At 43.6% G+C, this 21,357-nt stretch overlaps 1 protein-coding gene across 20 annotated transcripts in view; it reads left to right on the top strand.

Annotated features, from left to right (window-relative positions):
* Nucleotides 1-21,357, top strand: part of FGGY (FGGY carbohydrate kinase domain containing) — a 661,235-nt gene that overhangs the window by 481,654 nt on the left and 158,224 nt on the right. For all 20 annotated transcript variants that reach the window (XR_013993878.1, XR_013993879.1, XR_013993880.1 and 17 more), the window contains one exon: nt 14,344-14,447. Coding sequence is in view for 17 of the 20 variants with exons in the window: in XM_081057761.1 (XP_080913887.1) it covers nt 14,344-14,447 (104 nt within the window). In the remaining 3 variants the exon portion in view is untranslated. The remainder of the gene's footprint in view (nt 1-14,343; nt 14,448-21,357) is intronic.

Below are 21,357 nucleotides of genomic sequence, written 5' to 3'. Positions count from 1 at the left end.
CTGGGTGTTCCTGGATGCAGGTCAGAGGGGGGAGGGCGTCTTTGTTAATGTGATTTTAAGTTTATCAGTTTAAGTTGAGGTTTAGTTTAATGAGAACACCCTGCTCCTGAGACCTAAGCAGCTGCATGAACTGTGGCAAGGGGTAGGGAGGAGATGTGGGGAAGGATAGCTTCCGGTTTCCTGTTCCCGGGCCCCTAGGCTTTCCTGGAGATCTGTGCTGCTCTGGACTCCAAGAGACCGGCTTTAGCTGAGACACCAGTTTTTTTTCTCTGTGGTCAAAAAGTTGGGAGGAATTATGGCCCTGGGGCTGTAGCCAGCTCCCCCTGGCCTACCCCTCTCTAGATCTTGTGTCACACAATTCAGGATATACAGTTGTGAACCTGCCCTGAAATGGTAATGTCTTTAATTTGATACAAATGCTCAAATGCTTCTGTTTGGATAATGAATGATCATAGTCTTTAGAACTAAAAGGTTGCTCCAAGATTTTCTATACCCGATTCTTCAATTTGCAGATGAGAAAACTGAGGCCCAGAAAAGCAGTGAATCATCCAAGGTCACCCCAGCAAATTATAGTCAGAATTGAAGTTTGAGACTGGGTGTCCTAATGCATCAGCCAGGGGCCCTGCCCTCATTATGCTGCACCACCTCCAAATTAGGAAGAGGGAATGATTCCAGGTGTTTGGGGCGCTGCCAGTCATGGGGAATAAGACCAGGGCTATTAGACCAGGCTAGTTATTTTTTGACTGCGTGGTAAGGAGATAGGTAATATTAAGGTCAATATTAATTTTGTTGATTAATGTTGATATTAATCTCATTTGTGTACTGACTTGCCATTTTCAAACCATCACCAGGTATTTTTACCTCCTGTAATGGTTGAATAAACAGGCACTCCGGGGGGTAAAGGGATTTGCCGAGAAAGTTACAAGATCAGGAAGGGTTGGACCAAGACTCAAACCCTGACCTGTGTGTCGCTCCCCAGGACTTCACATGTGCTTTGGTGCAGCCTTTGTGTCAGATTGTTGAACCAGTGCTACCAAGTGAATGGAGCAGATGTCTCACCTGGTAGGAGGTAGCCCCTGATCTGAAGCAAATCTCTGACCAACTCATCAGCTTTAGAACCTTATTGGATATTTAGAGGGAATTTTTAACCAGAAGGGTTTACTTATTCTCGTATATTTGCATATAACTGAAAAGATGAGCTGCTATTTTCCTTTGCTGAGCTTGGCAACAAAAACAAAAACACACAGAGTCACCCAGCCCCAAGTTCTGACACTGCCAACCACCTGTTAGGGGGACTTCCCACTCCAAGTTCAAAAGGTAGAGGACTACTGGAAAAGTGTTTGTTTGGGGGCCCAGAGTCTAATATTGCACTTGCGTCACTGGCTACAAGAATAGGCTTCCCCCAAAGGGCCACTGTTTTGCATGGCACAGAAATTCAACACATGGTGCTTCATTTCACATCCATATAATATCCATGAGCACTAATGTTTACTTTGGGGCTTGCACATCAGCAGCTGTTGGTGGGAAAATGCACATTTCTAGTTATCACCCCTTGGCGGCAGGCAGCCTCACATCTCAACTGCTGGCTGCTTCCTTAGCTCTCCGTAGGCCTTCTTAATTTCCTTATTTGCCATTTCACTGTGCATTCATATAAGTCATTATAAAGAGCAAAGATAAATACTTTTTTTGATTTCTCCATGCTGAGAGCTTAGGGATTTTCTCATGGCACACTGCAGCCAGTGTAGATGTCTGGAGAAACTAAAAATATTCTTGGAATATAGAAAAATTGCACTAGTCTCCAATTATATCATTCAGCAGCATCACCGCCACCCCAACTTTCCATAATTCTAATCAGTATCGTGCACTGTACTCATGTGAGAATTTGGCTTCTGAAGATGATGAGAATGAAAAATCTTAAGGAAACAGCACCGCAGTTAAGAACATATAACTGATGTGAATCCTGGTTCCAGTTGGGAAGTCGCCTGACACTCCATGCCTCAGTTTCTCCGCCTATGAAATGAGAATAATAATAGTATTTGCCTTACAGTTGTTTGGAGAATAAATGAGCTCATATCTGTAAAGTACTTAGAACACTGTCTGGCAGTGGTGTGTATGTTTAGCTATGATTAATGTGATATCAGCAGATTCACATTATGCATGATAGCAGTAGACAAGAGAAATTCAAAGATTCATTCCGTTATATAACAGATAGGTGATGGCTTCCTTTTATGTACCAGGCATTGTTATAGACGTGTTGGATATAGGCGTGAACAAAGAAAAGATCCTACTCTTAAAGAGCTTCTGTTCTGCTGGGGGAGTCCATAATCTCCCATATAGACACACGTATATATTTTTATGTACATTTTATTATGCATGTATAAATGCATGTATGTACACATATATACATGCATGTGAGCATCAAGAAAACAAAAGTCATGACTACAGAAGTAAACTATTTTAACATAGACAATGAAGACATTGAAATTATTAAAGATATCACTTACCTTGGTTCAGTGATCAATTCAGATGGAGACGGTAGCCAAGAAATCAAGAGAAGGCTGAGACTCAGAAGGGCAACAGTGGAAATATTAGGAGAGCTCAGCAGGAGCAACGATGTGTCATTAGAGACCCAAGCTGAGATCATCCACACCCTGATATTCCCAATTACTATGTATGATGCGAAAGTTGGATAGTGAAGAAGACTGATAAGGAAAAAATTGATTCATCTGAAATATGGTGCTGGAGGAGAGCTGTACAGATACCCTGAACCGCCAGAAAGACAGAGCAAATTAAGCCTGAAACATCACTGGAGGGAAAAATGACAAAACTGAAGCTGTCCTACTTGGGCACATCCTGAGAAGGCAGGGTTCTTGGGTGGCTGGATGGCTCAGTTGGTTAGAGTGCAAACTCTGAACAACGGGGTTGCCGGTTCGATTCCCACATGGGCCAGTGAGCTGCACCCTCCACAACTAAATTGAAGACAACAAGCTGCTGCTGAGCTTCCAGAGGGGCGGCCAGATGGCTCAGTTGGTTAGAGCGTGAGCTCTCAACAACAAGGTTGCCGGTTCAATTCCCACATGGGATGGTGGGCTGTATCCCCTGCAACTAAAGATTGAAAACGGCGACTGGACTTGGAGCTGAGCTGCGCCCTCCACAACTAGATTGAAGGACAACGACTTGGGGCTGATGGGCCCTGGAGAAACACACCGTTCCCCAATATTCCCCAATTTAAAAAAAAAAAAAGGAGGAGGCAGGGTTCTTTGGAAAAGACAATAATGCTGGGAGAAACAAGAGCAGCAGGAAGAGAGGAAGACCAAATGTGAGATGGATTAACTTTATAAAGGAATCCATAAGTGTGCTGACCCGGAACATGAGTTAGGCACTACCTGAAAATACTTGATGTGGACAACAAGCGTATGGCTGGCTACATTCTTACCACCTCCATTTAGAGAAGAATGAGACTTACCGAGACTCCGGCAGTCCGTGTGATGGAATGGAGAGGAGAACTTTTCTCCGCCACCTGACTCCAGGTCTGTCCCTCTTACTCACATAGCTTCACCGGAGCCCATGTTAACTGAGTTAGCCATAGGCGATTTTATTAAAAAGGTTAAAAAAAAACCCCAGGAAACATGGAGAATCTTTGAATCAAATGTTCAGGTCTAAAGAAAGCGAAGGTCTTATATTTTGTTTAAAGAGAGTGTGTTAGGCTGTTGATCTGTACCATCACAGGTCCCTGAGATGAATTTAACCAAGAGAGTTAAAGTGTGCCAGCCTGTGACTCAGCACCGTGAAACCTAAGAGGGGGCCTCTCCCACCAGTATCAATAAGATGAGTGAAAACTTTACACGCCTGCTATTAAATATAGAACACAGCTGAAAGTTGTAAAGAAAAACCCACACAATTCAGTTCTGTGAAATACGTTAAATGTACCAGAATATTGTGGCTCTTGTACACACATTGTCTGCTTTACTGTGGTGTAATGTTATTGCCCAGCCTAATGCATGTGGCCTAATAATTCTTTCCCCTGTGCCTATCTCTATCATTTAATGTAGCACATAGACAATCACACTTAGACATTTAAATATATGATTACATTTTCGTCTCCCCTACTTAGGCGGTGAGCTTTTTGTGGGCGGTGGAATCTGGTCATGTTCATCTGTGTAACTTCAGACCCCAGCACTCGACCCAGTAAATATACGCATTAGTTAATGGTTTTGTTTATAAACACTATGCTAAGTACTATATTAGTTGCTGCGGCAAAGACAGTAATATAAAGAAATAGAGACATAACTAAGCTCTATAGGAATTTGAAAAAGGGAGAAGTGTCAGTTGAAACGTTGAGGCAAAGGAAGGGCAATGATGCTATATTCATTGTATAACTTCACTATGACAGAAACGTGCTTGATGGTCTCTATGTATGACCTTCACAGCAGTTTGCTCAAGGCCACACAAGGAGTGACAGCCCCCCAGGACATCAGCTACCATGGTCCTTCAGGGTAGTGGGAGGGGCAGCCTTTGAACTAAACCCAGGATGAGCGATATTTTCGTCACTGCAAGCAGTGAAATGTAGAGTATTTTGGATGGAGAAAACAATTTAAGTGAAGACACTAAAAGGGGGTTGGGAAATGATAAACATTTCAACTTGGCCAAAACCTGTGGTACCTCTGACGGGTTCCTGGAAGATGAGGCCGTGAAGATCAAATAGGTGGGGACAGAATCACAGTCCCTGAGCACCACTCTGACAGATCTATGCCTCCTCGTCCCCCCCGCCCCCCCAGGCATTGGCAAGCCACTGAAGCTGGTTGTCAGCCAGAGATTCATTCCAAGCGGGGCTTTATGTAATTTTTATACACAATAATTTAGGGAGAGGAAAGAGTGAAGGAGAAAGGGTAGCTTGAAATAGGGTTGTGGCAATGGGCCTTGAAAGGAAGGGAATTTGAAAAGAAGACAGGAAATTTGACAACTTTTCTTGTTTTTTTTTCCCCTAAATCCATTGATAAGGCAAGAGTTGTTTAAATTTTTGGATGCTCTCTATAGTTCCCCTAGCTATTACTAAATTACGTGTATGGAAGTATCTTTTTTTAATTTGAAAAAGATTTACTCTCATATTTGCCAGAAGATAATAAAATAACTTGTTAACTTCAAGACAGGCAGGGTAATTCATCCAATTTCTAAGCTGGGCATTCATTAAAACCTATTGTCTTTAGTTCACTGGAGATATCTAGTGAACTCATTCATTTAAAGTAGAGCTATGAATCCTGAAGTTAAATAAGCAAAATGAAGTCCCCCTTGGAGCCTGGGGCTGGCACGGAGAACGGACAGTAAAAGCCTGTGCCAGGGCTGCCGTCCTCAGAAGGTGGTTGTCGGGAGCAGGTACAGAGGGGGAATGGGAGGGCTGGATCTTGATCTCTGCTGAAGCAGAGATGTCGTTTCAACTGTAGTGTTTGAAAAATGCCAGTGTGTTCCTCCTGGGATTTTCTGTAATTCATTTTTGCTCTCATCTTGCACACTATTTATTTACCTAAGCCTTTGTTCTCCTTGAAACTATTTCAGCCACATGTCATTTATTGTGTTAAAACCCTGGGCCCTTTATTCTGCTCAGGGTTTTTTTGTTCCTCTCTCCAGCTGCTCTACATATCACTTAATTCCCTGACTCTGGCCTGACTTTTACCCCGTTGTGGGAGTCACCTTACACTTCCACCCCTACTCTCCTGGGAATGGGGTGGGGGAGTACAATCAGGATCCAGCTTCAGGATCTATTTTTCTTTTCTTTCTCCTTGTTGTCTGAAGCTTGGGGCAAGGTTAGATTAATCAGTCTAGGTGTGGTAGAGGCCCGTGCCCCTCCCCCGGGGAAATCCTAGCCCCATAGAAACTTGGCCTGGTTTTGGCTCTCAGAGTGAATTCCAGGCTTTGAAGAATCTGTCAATGTTCAACTAACCCTAACAAAATCTCTGGAAGTTTTTGATAGAACCGAAACTCATACCAAGGGAGGAGGTGCTGAGCTTGGCATCGGAGGCTAGGGAGAGAAAACTAGCCTGCCAACTGTTTTTCTCTGAAGTTTCAGGCCTCTTCCCTTAGTTTCAGCGTCCTAAAGAGTCTGTCTGAGCACGTCAGGTCTCCTTCCTGGCGTCTTCCCGAAGCATCTCACTGGTCTGCTCTGTGTGATTGAGCTGATTGTCAGGGCTGCTAGTTCCTACCTCCAAGACTCAAGGAGTCTTAAGATAATTTTATAAATGAAACCATTTGTCTAGGGGCAAGAAAAGGCTGTTGAAGGAAACCCAGTCCTCTTATCTCACCGGGAGAAATTGGACGCTAACATTTATTTAGTAACTCCTGTATCTCAGGCACGAGGCTACTACATGTCTCACCTGTAGGTTAACCAACCATTCCCGTTTTCTCAGAACTTGGAGGGGGTGGCTCCTGGGACACTTGGTGGACAGTGCTAACACCAGGAATAATGACCCTGTACAGTAGAGGCCATTACTCTCACCCTATACCGGAGAAGAGTGAGGTGCAAAGAGGCGAGTTAGTTTAGAGAATGTTATACAGCACATGTGTGCCGCTGCTGGGGCTCAGACAGAGATCTTTCCATCCTGAGACCGAGAGAGTTCCACCATCCAAGCTCTTTAGAAGACAAGGCTCCATCCCCTGCACATGTAGCCAGCAACCTTGCAGCATCTGATTATTTCTTTTTCTTGTGCCTTTGTTTTACCATATCTTCTGTCTCAAGGTTTAACTGAAATGCCTTTCCCTCCCGCTCCCCTCCTCCTGCTGACTGACACAACTTCTGCCTCACCTCCTTCAGGAGGCCGTCCGAGACCAGGGGTCAGGGCTCCATACTTTCATTAGAACTTCTTTAGATCTGAGTCTCTGTTCCATACTATCTTGTAAGTGCCTGTATATCTTTCTACCCCGACTAAACTGAGATCTTGTAGAATGAAGGGAAACAATTTCCATCTATAGATTTCTAGCACCTAACACAGTACCTAGTTTGTAATTGGGGATCCATACAGAGCTGTTGAATTGATTTGTAAAATATCAGAAGGCAGCTGTGTGATTTAGCATCAAAGTTTTAGATCTCGTTAAGGATTAATTCCATCAGAAACATTTGTGGTACTTGGGCCAGTTCCCTTAATTTTGGTTTCTTTACTTTAGAAAGTAAGTAATTTTTGTGGATTAGCTTGATCGTTTGGATTGAATTTCAACCCGAGCCTTTATATGTCTAAGGCCTGCGAGCAAAAGAACTTGTCTTTTATGAGGTCATAGATGAGACTGTCCAAGTGATCTGGAGGCTGTTTTGAGGTAGAAAAAAGGAATTTCTGAAATCTAGTTTTTGCTTTGTCTTTACTGTGGATTTTGCTGGTGTTCCCCAAGTCTCCGATTTCCCAGCTATTACATATTAGCCTACCTTTGAGATTTGATTTTTCTGAGTAGAAGGGAGGAACAGAGGAGTCAGACCCAGTTATTGAGGGTCTATTCTTTGTTCTCTGGCTCTCCCAAGGCTCTTGTCTTGCTTTCTAATTGTTACAAGTCATGGAAGAGTGTGGTATTTATACAGAAGTGACAAATGCCATCACCAAGTTGAATTGCAGTATGGATAGTGCTATATGTTATCGTGGCTCTTAGAGATGTAAACAGCTTATGGTTTATTCTCAGTAATGTTTAAAATGTCAGCTAGATTGTTACTACTACCTGGTACCTCATCTTTCTTATCCCCCTGGGCCTCCATTATTCTGTTATCAGTTGTATACACAAGGACAGAAAACAAGTGTTCCAATCAATCTCACTAAATTGAAATAACCCTGGCGCAGCACGCACCCTGCTGGAAGGGAGTGCCTGAACTGTCATGCCAAGCCCTGCTATTAACACCAAAGCTGAGAGTTGTCAGGAGTAACAATGGCAAAAATACATGGAGTAAACTATGATCCAGGCACTCTTTTACTCCCTTAATCTTCACAATCGCCCTGTGAGCTACACACTATGATCATTCTAGTTGTATAGATCAGGGAACTGAGGCACAGGACAGGTAGGTGATTTGCCCAACTGCCAACCCTAAAATTGGGCAGTCCAATTTTATAGTCCTCGTTCTTAACTGATATGCCCTAACTTGTTCAAATATCTAGGAAAAGTGTGTGACATCTCATTTAGACAAAGACCTTCTCTATTGTCTTTCTGGCTTAGAGGAAGGTGGATGGTGGGGGAGGGGGAAGTTGGTAGTGTTAAGATGTTTAACATTTCTTTGTAGACTTATCACAGAGGATTTTTTTTTTTAAGTAAATTTACTTTAGGATTTAGATTGGGTGAATTCTAAACTGCTTTCTTTTTCCCAAGGCCAAGGTGGTGCTTTGTCAGTCACTAGGATCACAGAAATCTTTTCAACTGTTTCACTCCCCTTCATCTGTTAGGCTTGACATAGACCTTTTGGGCTTGCTTTAGTGGCATTATAACAATAAATCCTGAAAGAGATCTGAGTTCAGCTATGCTGTCTTTGAATGCTTAGAATTCTTATACATAGTTGAAAAGAAAGGAATTTGTTTCTGTAGGCTCCACGAGATTTCGAGTTGGGTAGATCTGCATGTGACACCTTCTTCCTCCAGTCTAGCCGTGAGAGACCTGGGATATGTTACCGGAAAACGTTGGTCCCGTTTTCTCTATTAGTCGAATACTGTGGCAAAAACTCCCTCTCAAAATCATTATAAGAGATTTAACACGATAGTATTTACAAAGTGTCAGGCACGAGGCAATTTTTCAATAACCATAAGGATCTTAGGACCTTTCCTCTTTTCCAATGATTTTGACAATTCTAAACCAGGTGTGTTGTGAAGCTCCAGTAATAATTTTACTACTACCCATGAGTTGTCATTGAAAACTCTTCAGTATCTTTTACCATTAGTCATATTTAAGATGCAGAGCATTTGTTCATGATATAATCTGGTACCTTTATCTAGAAAATGTCTGTACTTTACCACTATGTCTTGTGCTACATGTATTCCTTCGTTTGTCAAACAGCAGCAGAAATTAGTGAGCAGTGTCCAGACCTACCCTGGCCTCAGTTTGCTCATAGTCTAATAGATGGAAATAGCTATTTAATCGAATAAATTCCAGATACAGTGATAGAATCTGTAGAGTGTCAGGGCCTGGAGTACGAAAGAAAGAGGCTCTGTAGATTCTCCCCAGCTGAGGGACGGGGGAAGACATGGCCAGAAAAAGGCTTCTGATGGAAGGGCTGAGTCCTCAAAATGCAGTCCGTGTTCCCCAGGTAGATTGTTGGGGAATGGGGTATAGTGTGGAAAGACTCTCTTTAGCAGAGGGAGCAGCATGAACAAATGCTTGGTGCTGTGGATCCGCTACGCACATTCAGGAATAAGCAGAAGACTATGCTTGTGCCAAGCTCTTCTGTAGGTCCTAGATTTAATAGCTCCCATTGATTGAGTACTGCTATATTCCACATACATTAATCCCCATAGCCATTTTATAAGGTAGATGTTGCTATTCGGAATCTTCAGATATCGAAATTGAGGTTCTAGAGATTAAGGCATTTGCACAGGGGCATGCAAGTGAGATTATAGTTCTTAGGCATATTCTAACCTGCCATGTCCAGTGCAGTATCCACTAGTCACATGTGGCTATTAAATTAATTAAAATTGAATAAAAGGGAAACTTTAGTTCCCCGGTTGGAGCAGCCACATTGCAAGTGCCCAGTTGCCACAAGTGCCTGACGACTGCTGTAGTGGGCAGGGCAGATACAGCATATTTCCATCATCTCAGATGTTCTGTTGGACAGCACTGGTGTAAGCACTTTACATATATTAACACATCTAATCCTTATAAACAATCCAAAGAGGAGCTTCCTATTATTCAAATTGTACAGATGTGGATACTGAGGCATAGAGAAGATAAGAAACTTAACCAAAGTCACATAATGAATGGGCCCATGTTTTTAAGCACAACATTATAATGCTGACCCCATATGTTATATTTCATGTAACGGAAATGAATATTAGCTAAAAGAATAGAATTCAGTGTCTTCTTTTATGTAGACTGACTGGTGTTTGGTCCTCTGCAGACAAAATGTCTTCCATATGCTTCTTACTGTACCAGGAGTGTATAGTCATTGGAGCCGGCTTTTCATACAAGAGACTGGTGGTTTCCAGAGAGCCTCCTTCCCAGGGACCCTTTAAACCTCTTAGCCAGCTTAGTCAAGCAACTCATTTGATGAAATTTATCATTCAGTTCATTTCTCCAAATGGCCAAATCAGGAGTATTAAGCTCATACAGTCCTGGGTTATGCTCAAAACCCTTCTCATCCTTTTTTTTTTCTTCAGAGATGTCTGAGGTTGCTTCAAGAGGATCTTTTCAAGATGCCAACACATCCATAGCAGACCTTTTTATTTTTCAAACATATGGGGGAAAACTTCAGACTAGGAGACTGAAAATCCGCGTTTGAGTCCTGCCTCTGTCTGTATGTAAACTTGAGTTACTTCACCCCGCTAAAATTCAGTTTCTTCAACTGTGATCTGGAAATATAATAATACATATCGCAGGACTTTCTAAAAGCTAAATGAAGGGTACAGTGTTTGAGGATGCTTTGCAAGCTATAAAGTACTTTATGTAACTATAAAGTCTGAGATAATTAGAACACAAATGCTAGGACTTGGGGTGTTTTTCTTCTATATAACCCTTTAAAGTTTTCAAAGCAGTTGCGGTTTGATAAATTACAGGATAACTTACTCTTAATCATAACATTTGTGAAGTCTTTTTTCTTTTATATAAGTACAGTAGATATTCAATAAATGTTTGGAGGGAGGGATAGATGGTTGGTAGAGGGAGGAGGAAGAGGGAGATGGCAAAACGGTAAATAAGAGACTTTTCATAAAGTTTTGATTTTTCCTTTTTAATTTTGTTTTAAAACATATGACTTGATATGAACTATATTCTTGTTAATGTTAAGAGGTAGGAGTCATTAAATACCAGGCCCTGAATCAATTCATTAACTCAGTAAGCTTGTTCTTCTACTATTTTTTTTTTTATAGAAGGAAAATTTATTGAGTAACTACCATTAGCCAATCATTGTACAAGATTCAGGGAAAACACATTTGAATTTGTCACTGTTTGTGTGTGTGTGTGTGTGTGTGTGTGTGTGCGCGCGCGCCTATTTCTTCAGCTGCTAGTTTTTCCCTTTAAACTTTATGCAGAATGCTGAATAAACTAACACTTGCACAGTCATATGAAGGGCCCCAGCAGTGTTGAGGGCTGCGCTTGTCAAAATCTCATCTTGTGAATTGTTTCCTGATGTTACATGTGCAGCCTGTGATTCCGCTATGCATTGTGAAATGTTTATTCATAAACGAGAAAGCTCCTTCTGCCCTTTGTTGCTCTCTCTGTTTGGGGGTCTGTTTTCTCAGGGATGGCCCCTCCAAGCTCTCTGTGGCCAAGGGAAAATGAGATTTGTCAGCTCTCGGATTCGTGCGGTCTCACGGCGGGCAGCAGCTCTGCACTGCAGTTGAATTGAGCGGACATTAGGCAGAGCGTAGAGAAACTCTTTGAGGGGAAATTGGGCACAATCTGCCTCTCACTGATGCTGTTCAAGCCTGGTCCGAGTTTATCTAAGTCTCAGAGAGATGAGAATGGAGGATCTTGGGAGGAAATTTTTCTGTCCTCTTGCTTCCAGGAAGGAGACACTATACCTGGTATTTTAGAAGCACTGTGTAAATTGTTTACTGAGAATGGCTGAAAAAGGACTTCCCTTTGGGATCCATTTCTCTCATTGTGAATGTGCGGGAACAGTTCAAACTTTCAGGTAGTTTGTGGCAGAATCGGGGCCAAAACTCAGATTTTTTTAACTCTAAACCCACAGCGCCTACTAATATTCCATGATAACTGACCCTCCCAAATATATTTCCTTTATATAAGGCAATTCTACCATCATAATTTGAGGGAGTACAGAAAGAACATGGGCTTTGGAATCAAGACAAGGTCAACTCCTGGCATTGCCTCTTATTATATCTGTGTGAACTTGGACAAGTTACTTGAACACTCTGATTCTTTGCTTCTACAGCTGAACTACTCTAAGTATGTGAAAAAGAGAGCATTCAATATCCCCAAATGGTAACCCAGGTAATGAAGGAGATAAGAAGGGCTACATTCCCTGTGAAGCAAGCCAGAGATCAGCAAATGGAAGTGCTACTACTCCTAGGCTGGAGGGACAAAGGAAGGAGGTGGTGTTACCAGAGTTCAAAGCTGCAGGACACCAGCAGATATTAGAGCCATGGAGGCCCTGTCAACAGAGCTGAAGATGGGGAGCAGAAGCAGACGCCAGACACGGGAAGGGGTGGGAGAGACATATTCTGGCTTTCCACTTCCCTCAGGTCTGCGGGCTGACCTTGGCTGACTTGGAGCCTGAGAGGGGCAGCCCACTGTGCAGGGGCAGCTCCACAGTGCTGAGCAGAGCAGGGGACCTGGTGAAAGTGGGTAGGCCCAGGACTCTTACAGACTCAGTCCCAGACCTGTCGCCTGGTGGCTGGGACCTAACTATGATAAACAACACAGAAAGTTTGAAAGAGTCTTACTTCCCCCTGCTGCTGGGCCTCTGAACAATAGCGGAGGTTCACAAGTAGCTGTGCTTGGGAAGGTAGAATTTGGAAAAAAGCATTGGAAAAACCTCGAAAGTTGTTGGAATGTAAGAGGCCTTTCAGCGGCCATCAGATCCTGCTTTCTGAAAAGGCCTGCTTTCTGAGCAGCCAGCACCTTCACTCTCTGGGGATTTGTGGCTGGAGGAGACACCCCCAGCCTGTCTTTCACCTGGCTAACTCCTACAGAGCTCAGCATCGACCCTCCTCCTTGTGAAATCTCCCAGAACCCCTACTGGAACCCCTATTGGAACTGCCCCTTCAGTTCCTCCTGCAGCATCCTGCTCCCCTTGGGGTTCTCTCTCCCTCCCCCTGGATTGTGAGCACCCCAGGACAGGGACCTGTCTTCTTTATCCGTACATCCCCAAGCATTCCTCCTCTGTGCTAGCAATTGTGGTGGGGCCTGGGCTACTAAGCACTTAGGTATGACAGTGCCAGCTTCCAGCAGCTTTTATAATAAAAGGAGAGGCAGACAGTGTATGACTTTTTACAAGTCCCGGTGTCATGTATGCTAGAGAAGTCCAGGGGTGCGTGAGAGCATTGGACAGGGGAACTCCATCTTTCCTGGAGGATCAAGGAAGCCTTCTGAGGAAGTAACATTTGAGTTAGGAATAAGTAGGAGTTAGCACTACAGAGAGGTTGGGGAATGGCATTTCAGGCAGAAGGGAGAGGAAATGCAAAGGTCTTGCAATGAGAAAGCGTTGCTATTGGACATGGACAGGTGGCAGTGCATGGAGCTGAGGAGCCAGCAGGAGCTGTTCTGTCCTGTGTCCCAGTGTCTGTCCTGGCCCCAAGCACTTTCCACCTCCCGCCTGTGTTGTAGTTTGGAATGTCTGCATGTTTGTGTTCCCACATCATGCCTACTGGATAGTTTTGTACAGAGGAGGTGCTTGCTGGATATTTGAATAAATGGCAGTTCTAGGCTCTAAAATCTCCCTAGATCTCACATCACATTTGTAACTTCACTTGCCCAGCAAGTATCAGGAATACAGTCTGTGTGGAGGAGAAGCCTGAGTTTATACCATGGATGGGAAACTCTGTCTGCTATCCGGCATTCTTTGAGCAGAAACTCATTGTCCATCACCCTACCCTTTACACTGCAAGTACCCTTTACACTGCAAGTAGTGGTAGTTCTGCAATAAGTAGTAGTAAGAATGGTGGCCGAGACATGCCAAAAAGATGCAATCATCAAACCGTTTTTGAGACTGAAATGTGATGTGTTAAACCAGATTCTATTCAACTCTGCTCTTTACTAGCTGTGTGACCTTGGACAGGTCATTCATCTTCTACATATGTCTTTGTTTCTCCTCTGACATGTGTGGCATTAATAATTTTAACCTGACAGGCTTAATAAAAAATGAGACTATACATGTAAATATTCAGTACGGTGCCTGATATTTATTGAGCACAAAATCACTGATAGCTGCTACCTTTATTCTAATTGCATTTATTATTATTATTGCAATGTTGGATGCCCTGCGTTGACTAGATTAAAGAAAAAAACAGAACAGGTTCTTTAGTTTTCCCAAGGCAGGCAAGTATGCTCTTTTGGTTTCTTTTTGAGACTGGCTTACACATGGAATGCTTTATCAATGTTGTTGGGTTATAAAAAATAAAAAGTTTTTTAAAAAAGAGTGTTTTATGCTTGTTTCTAGCTATCCTTTTTTTTAAATTTTTTTAAAAGAGGATTCTGTTTTGTTTTGCTTTCTCACAGGAGTGATTGGAGCAGATGTGAGGGGGCATGGCCTCGCCTGTGAGGGACAGCCAGTGACGTCACGGCTGGCTGTCATCTGTGGAACATCTTCTTGTCACATGGGGGTGAGTCTGCCAGGTCAAGGGTGGGGCTGCACACTCAGGGTAGGGCAGCCCAGAGGAGATCTGAGCTGCTGGCCCTTTTTTTACCCCCTCAGCTTCTTCCCTTCCTGCCACCCAGGCTTTGTCTAGCCGGAAGCCCATCTCTCGCTCCGATAGCCTGGCTTAGGTTTGCCAGATCTTTTTCCAGGGGCCTAGTTCTTAAAAAGCGTGAAAATGGTTGAGTCTGCCTTTGACATCACCCTGGCCAGAGATCCGAGGCAGCGTGAGGGGTGAAATCGGATCCAAAGATGGCAACTCCTTGTTCCCAGACTGATCTGTCCCTAATGGGTAGTAGAGACTTCTCTGTAGAGGGGTGTCTGTTTTCCTTGGCCACTGAGCTCTCTCTCAATCAATATAAATCTATCTCCCTGGGAGCGGCCTGATGATCTATAGAATTAGGCTGCATATCATGACTTCAAAAGAACACTGATAAGCAATTTTCACTTTGTTAATTTTTCTCCATGAATTAGTGGAAAGGCTTTCTCCAAGATTGCAGTTAAAATTTAGTGCCTGCCCTAAAATTTATATCTTTTTTAAATGCATGAGCCTGAAAGCATTCCATTTCAATAAGTACCCATTTCTACCATATTTTTATTTAAAAGTCATTACTCTGTTCAACCGAGATGGACGACTCCTTGGATTTTTCCCAGATGAGTAAAATAGAGGGGAGAGTGGGGGAGAAGGAGGAAGGCAAACGGGGGAGACCCTGGGGCATGAGTAAGGATTACAGTGGGATACAGTCCAGGGCAGAAGCTGTGAACTGGGAAGGGAATCATGGGCGATGAGAAACTGTGCTTAGTAACCGGAGGAGCCAGTGAGCCTTTTCACCATTAAATGTTTGGGTTGAGTCATTATTGATACATGTATTTATGTACTGATCCTCGGGGGCTGGATCTGAGGCTGTGTGTGTCTGAGGTTGTGTGTGTCTGGGGACAAAAGGGTGACATAGGGCCTCTCACTGATGAGATAGAATTGTGACAGGTATTCTAATACGAGGCCCCCACGTATAAATTCAGATGCTGCACTTGTGATGCTGAGCAATGTTACGTGCCAGGCATTGTGCGAGGTGGGCTCCCCCACGGCTCCCCATTGCACAGAGATGCTGGGGCCAGCCCCGCCGGTTACCCATCCCGCTTCCTCCCGTTCCTGAGTACAGGCCCTTGGGCGAGGCGAGGCGCTCAACCCCTCTGGGCCTCACGTTCCTCCTGTCAGTCGTGGAGAGTGGCAGTATGCGTCTCACAGTATTGTGAGGATGAAATGAGGTGATTTAATGTGCTTCCCATGAAGTAAGACCTTCCCAAGGATGAGCTCTCGATTACTAGTACGGGTATTGCTAGGCAGGAAGGCGACAGCGACTGACCCTGCCTGGGCAGCATCCGGGCTCAGGGACATCTTCCTGAGGGGACATTTGTGTTATGCTGGACTTCCGGACAGAGTTTTCCTTGACGCCCCCACCCCACCACCCCCAAAAGTTTTCTTTTTATTTATTTCTCTGAGAAAATTCTTATTCTGTAACTCAGTTTGAAAATCCCGGCCTCTTTCTTCCCCTCAGCAGCCCCATTGTAAGGCTTAGCCGTCATTGAAGGAAGAGCTCTGCAGGGGCCTCAGGCTGCCTGAAGGGTGAGGTGCCCACCAGGCCAGCCAGCCCTTCTTTCCCTCACCGTGAGCCTCCACTTGCTAGCTTGTCTTCACTGAACACTGACTCACTGAACCTATTTAAATCATCCTCCACTTTCCCAGCAACACATCTCATCCAGTTTCTCCTGGAAAGTCTGAATTTCAGGCACTTTTACCCCACGCAATTCAGATTTCTGAGCAGAATCAAATCCAGCGAATGTAAGTGACTCTGTGACATTCCTGCTCCTTAGTCTCCTTGTCTCTCCATTAGGATGATACCTTCTCTAAGGGATCCATTTTACACATTAGGCAACTAAGGCAGAGACAGGTCCGGTGATTTCCCCAAGGTCCCAGAGCTGTTCAGCTGGAGCCGAGAACACCGATCTAGCTCCATCTCGTTCCCAAGTGAGTCTTGTCGGTGCCGCACGGCATTGTGTAGATGAGAACGAGCCTCAGGGGAGTGGGGCCAGCATGGGCTTCAGCGTCATCCAGATGTCGGTCTGAACAGCTGCCCGTGTACTTTCGGGCCCTGTGGGCTGAGATGAGCCACTTAGCTTCTCCCAGCCTCAGATTCTTCACCCACCACATTGGGGATGATGATGGCAGTCTCACAGGGTTGCTGGATGATATGAATTATGTGTGTGCACACCTAGTACATCATAGACACTCAGAAATGGTATTCTTACTACACTTCCCGGGTGATATAAAAGGCTCGCAGGAAGCAACTGTCTGGGCTTGATGGACAGCTGCACTTGGTTGCAATGAATGAGGGTCATAAAATGCCAGTTTATTATGGTCGTGTTGTGCTGGAAATAAAGCCCCCACCCCCACCTGGCTTTGTACTTCGGAGTGGGAAGGGACCTTCTGGGCGAAGGGGATTAATCATCAGCTTTAATGTTATGTGGTGAGGGCGAGACTGTGGTCATGCTGGCATCGGAAAGTGTCTTTGATCTCGCTCAGGTGCTGGGCGCCCAGTGAACCACGTACAATAACACCTTTGTGAGGTCTAGGAGAGGTGCAGGTCTGAGGAAACACTCCCAGGGAAACTCAAGGACCCCCTTTGTTGTGGTTCTGGCAAATAAAACCACCAACTGTCAAGAAAAATTCACCAAACAGAACACAGGGACCAGAGGGAGCTGTGGGCTTTACAAAAAGTGGTTTTCAACCTGGTCTGAAGGATTCTTTTTCTTCTTTCTGCTCACTGCTGATGTTTCTAATCCAGTAGGATGATTAAAACAAAATTCCCCAAAACATTATGTGCTATACAAGTTGCCTCTTTCTAGATCACCGAGAATGAACGAACGAATGAATGGATGGATGGACGAATGAATGACTGGCTGTCCAAGTAAGCAAATATTGCTGAATACTTAGAAGCTCCCTACCTCCAGATCCCTGTTACTTCCAGGAATCTGGATAAAAAGCCTGAGGTTGAACATAACACTTATTCATCAGGCCTTTGCTATAAGTGTGGGCTGCACATTTAGCTTCCTTGTAGATGATTTAATTAACAAGAGGAAAAAAAAATACTCTTCTTTTTTTAACTCCATGAAAGCAAAGCTGCTTGTTCAGAGTTAATTACAACCAAGTCACCAAAACCCAAGATAATACACAGCAGGGGTTAGCCAGAGGTTGAAAAGTCATGGGGTCAGATGGAGCTGCTCCTGCCATTGCACCACCAACACCCCTTTTCTTGTGCTGTCAAGTCAGGTTGTAACTTGGCAACGTGTCTTCCAGTTAGCATGTCAGATGGGGAGAGAACCCTGGGAACAGGGTGGGAAAGTACTAAAGAGGTAAGTTTTGAACAGAACAGTAGTTGGCGAGAGCTAAGAATTATGTTTATATCTCAAATTGCTCAGAACTGAAGTTTCTGCAAAGTCTTAGATGAATGTAAGGAGGGTGTTCTCTGTCACTTACTGAATATGGAATCTCAAAGATACAGGCTTATATGCTGGCCCGACCACTTACCGTGTGAGTTTGGGTAAGATACTAACTACATCTTTTCGTGCCTCCGTTTCTTCCTCTGTTAAATGTAGGTGATAGTATTTATCCATGAAGTTGTTTTAAGGATTCAATGAGGTAATCTTTGTAAACAGCTTGGCACTGTACCAAGTACAAAATATCTAATACAGTGTTATTATTACAAATTGTTCAGTAAGGCCAGAATGATCCATGTGGTAATGGATTAGAATTAGGGACATCAGGATGAGCTCATGTTCAGTATTATTTAGGTACAGAAGGATACACGTGGGAACATTTATAGACATGTGTAGGTATACGGGTTAAAAACATATTTCCCAGCTCTGACATCTGACAGGGCCTAGAAACAAGTATACCTCAGCAGCTAGTTGTTAAAAGTACACTTGGGGCTCACATCTTGGTTTCTAACCCCATTCTTCAGTAAAATGAACAGGAATCCTTGGAGAAATGGCTGATTCTAGTATGGGGGCAGAAAATAGACAAGATGAGCCTGGTGCCTCTTATAGCACCAGAAAATAAGGAACTTGCTTAAAAAATAATAATAATGATAGAGTCTCAGGAGCCAACTCAGGGAGCTCCCAGTGGCCAAAACTGGAACAATTTAAGCAGCAAAATAAAGTAGAATTGGATTATACCCCAAAGTAAAACATCAATATAATGTCCATACTTATATAAATAAACGATTGAGTAAATAAACAAATGAACAGAAGAAACAAATCTCCCCATGCAGAAGAATTGAAAACAATTTATGTGGCTATTCCCATTGAAGGCGGTGGAGCGTAATTTTCCACTCCTTAAATGTGAGCTGCACTAGTGACTTCCTTCCAAAGAATACATTGTGCAAAGAAGGAAAGGGAATAATTTTACAGTGGGGAAATCTGACAAACACTACCTTAGCCAGTGATTAAGGTCAACATCAACATGGTAAGTCATGTTGATAATATGTACCGTGTTTCTCCAAAATTAAGACCTAGCCAGACCATCAGCTCTAATGCGTCTTTTGGAGCAAAAATAAATATAAGACCGGGTCTTTAATATCATATAATAATAATAATATAATATAATATAATATAATATAATATAATATAATACTGGGTCTTATAATATAAGACCGGGTTTTATGTAATATAATGTAAGTCCCAGTCTTATATTAATTTTTGCTCCAAAAGACGCATTAGAGCTGATGGTCCAGCTAGGTCTTATTATCGGGGAAACACAGTACCATTGATGTGATGAAAATGACACTTTACCTTGCTTATCTTCCCACCCCAAAAAAAACCTAATCATAAGAAGAACATCAGACAAATCCCACTTGAGGGATATTTTACAAAACACCTGACCAGCACTCTTCAAACTGTGAAGGTCATCAAAGAATAAGAGAAGTCTGAAAAATTATCACAATCAAAAGGAGCCTAAAGAGAAGCGACAGCTAAATGTAATGTGGTATCCTAGATGGGATCCTGGAACCAAAAAAGAACATTAGGTAAAAACTAAGGAAATCTGAATAGAGTGAGGCCTTTAGTGATAATATATCAGTATCTTTCTTGTGACATACATACATAACGTAAGATACTAATGATAGGGGAAACTGGGTGTGGGATATTTGGGAACTCTCTATACTATCTTTAAAATTTTTCTGTAATCTAAATCTATTTTAAACTTAAAAGTTTATTTTAAAAAAATCATTCATTAAATCAATCCCTCATTAAGAAAACATTGTCTTGTATTTGCCTGGCTAAGTGCTAAGGGCATTCCAATAAATGAGATAAAGCGTCTTCACTGAGAAAGACAGACAAGAAGGAGGTAACTACAATACAGAATGGTAATGAGCACAATAAATACGTGACTGGAGTATGGTGGGAATAAGGAGAAGGGCTTGCTCAAGTCATCAGTAGACAAGGACAGTTTCCAAGAGGATGTGATAGTTGCAGGATCGTAGTTTTCCTCACTCCCCCCGGGACACTGTTCCTGCTAGCTCAGTTTCGGGCACGAGGCCCTGGCCTCACTCTTCACTTTGTTTTTCTCTTCTGTGTCCACAACACCATGCAGCTGACTTCCTCTGTGGCCTGGATGGGATGTGGGTATGTGTAGGCCCATTAGGGACCCACCACAGGAAGGGAGAACAACCGCATGCCTTGAACTTTTGATCTTCTGTTAGTAGGATGTCACAGCTCAGAAGAGAGTGGGCAAGTGGGCCCAGTTTCTCTGTCTTGGTCTCTTTAGCAGGTTCATTGGTAGAGGTCGTGAGAGAGGTGGAGAGGGAAGGCAGTCCACCTGGTACAAATAGGACGATGAAAGAACGGGGGTACTGTGCATGAAGTGCCCTGCTTCCTCTGAGTTCACCAGGACCCGCTGATGTCACCTGTAGGAACCAGCATTCTCAGGAGCCTCTCCATATTGAGACTAGCCCTGTGCCCCACAGCCACATAAACTGAAACCAGGTTACATCCTCGTCACTGAGTCCGTGCGTACAAGGTTAATGCTGTTCAGTGCCCAACAAGAGCCAGTTCATGCACTAAAGAAGCTCAGGGTAGTGTTTGCCCTGGTCTTTGAGGCAGGACCGCTCTGCCCTGTGCTGGTGAGGGATGTTCAGCATCGTTGGCCCAGACTCCGTCATTATGAAGAGACCGGAAGTAGTATGAGTCGCTCCCATCCATTGAGTACCTGCAGTGTACCAAGCGCTGTGCTAAGTCCTCTCTATCGTGTAATCAGCTCAACAATCCTGTGAAGCACCATTCCGGTCCCCATTTCACAAGTGAGGAAACCGAGGCAAAGAGTAGTTAAATGAATCACCCAATGCGCAGGAAGGGGACGCTTGTTTGAGTGTCAGCCCCCTTTCTAGGGGACTGACCTCCCCCCCAATCTTTGCTCTTCCCTTTCAGTTAAATAGCTTCTATCAAAGGCTCCAGAGGAGACAGAGAGTAGATTTAGTTAAAATATGGACAAATGTTGGCACAGACATCTCACCAAAGAAGAGATATGAATGATAAGCACCTGAGAAAATGATCAACACCGTTAATCAGTAAGGAAATGTAAATTAAAAACACCGTGAGATCCTCTGTACACTTATTAAAAGAGCTAAACTTGTAGAAGGATATGGGGAACTGGGGCTCACACACTGCAGGTAGGAATGTGAAATGGTGTAATCACTTTGGAAAATAGTTTAGCGGTTCTTACAAAGGTCACACCTACTCTGTGATCCAGCTATTCCTTCCATTCCTATAAAAGCTGAGTAGGGCTGTCTGGTCTCATGCTTCTGGAATACCACCAGGAACACAGC

Source organism: Rhinolophus hipposideros, assembly GCF_964194185.1.
Source record: "Rhinolophus hipposideros genome assembly, chromosome: 8".
In the NCBI taxonomy this organism is placed as follows: Eukaryota; Metazoa; Chordata; class Mammalia; order Chiroptera; family Rhinolophidae; genus Rhinolophus; species Rhinolophus hipposideros.
Note: the sequence above shows the minus strand (reverse complement) of the source record. Positions and strands in the feature narration are given on the sequence as shown.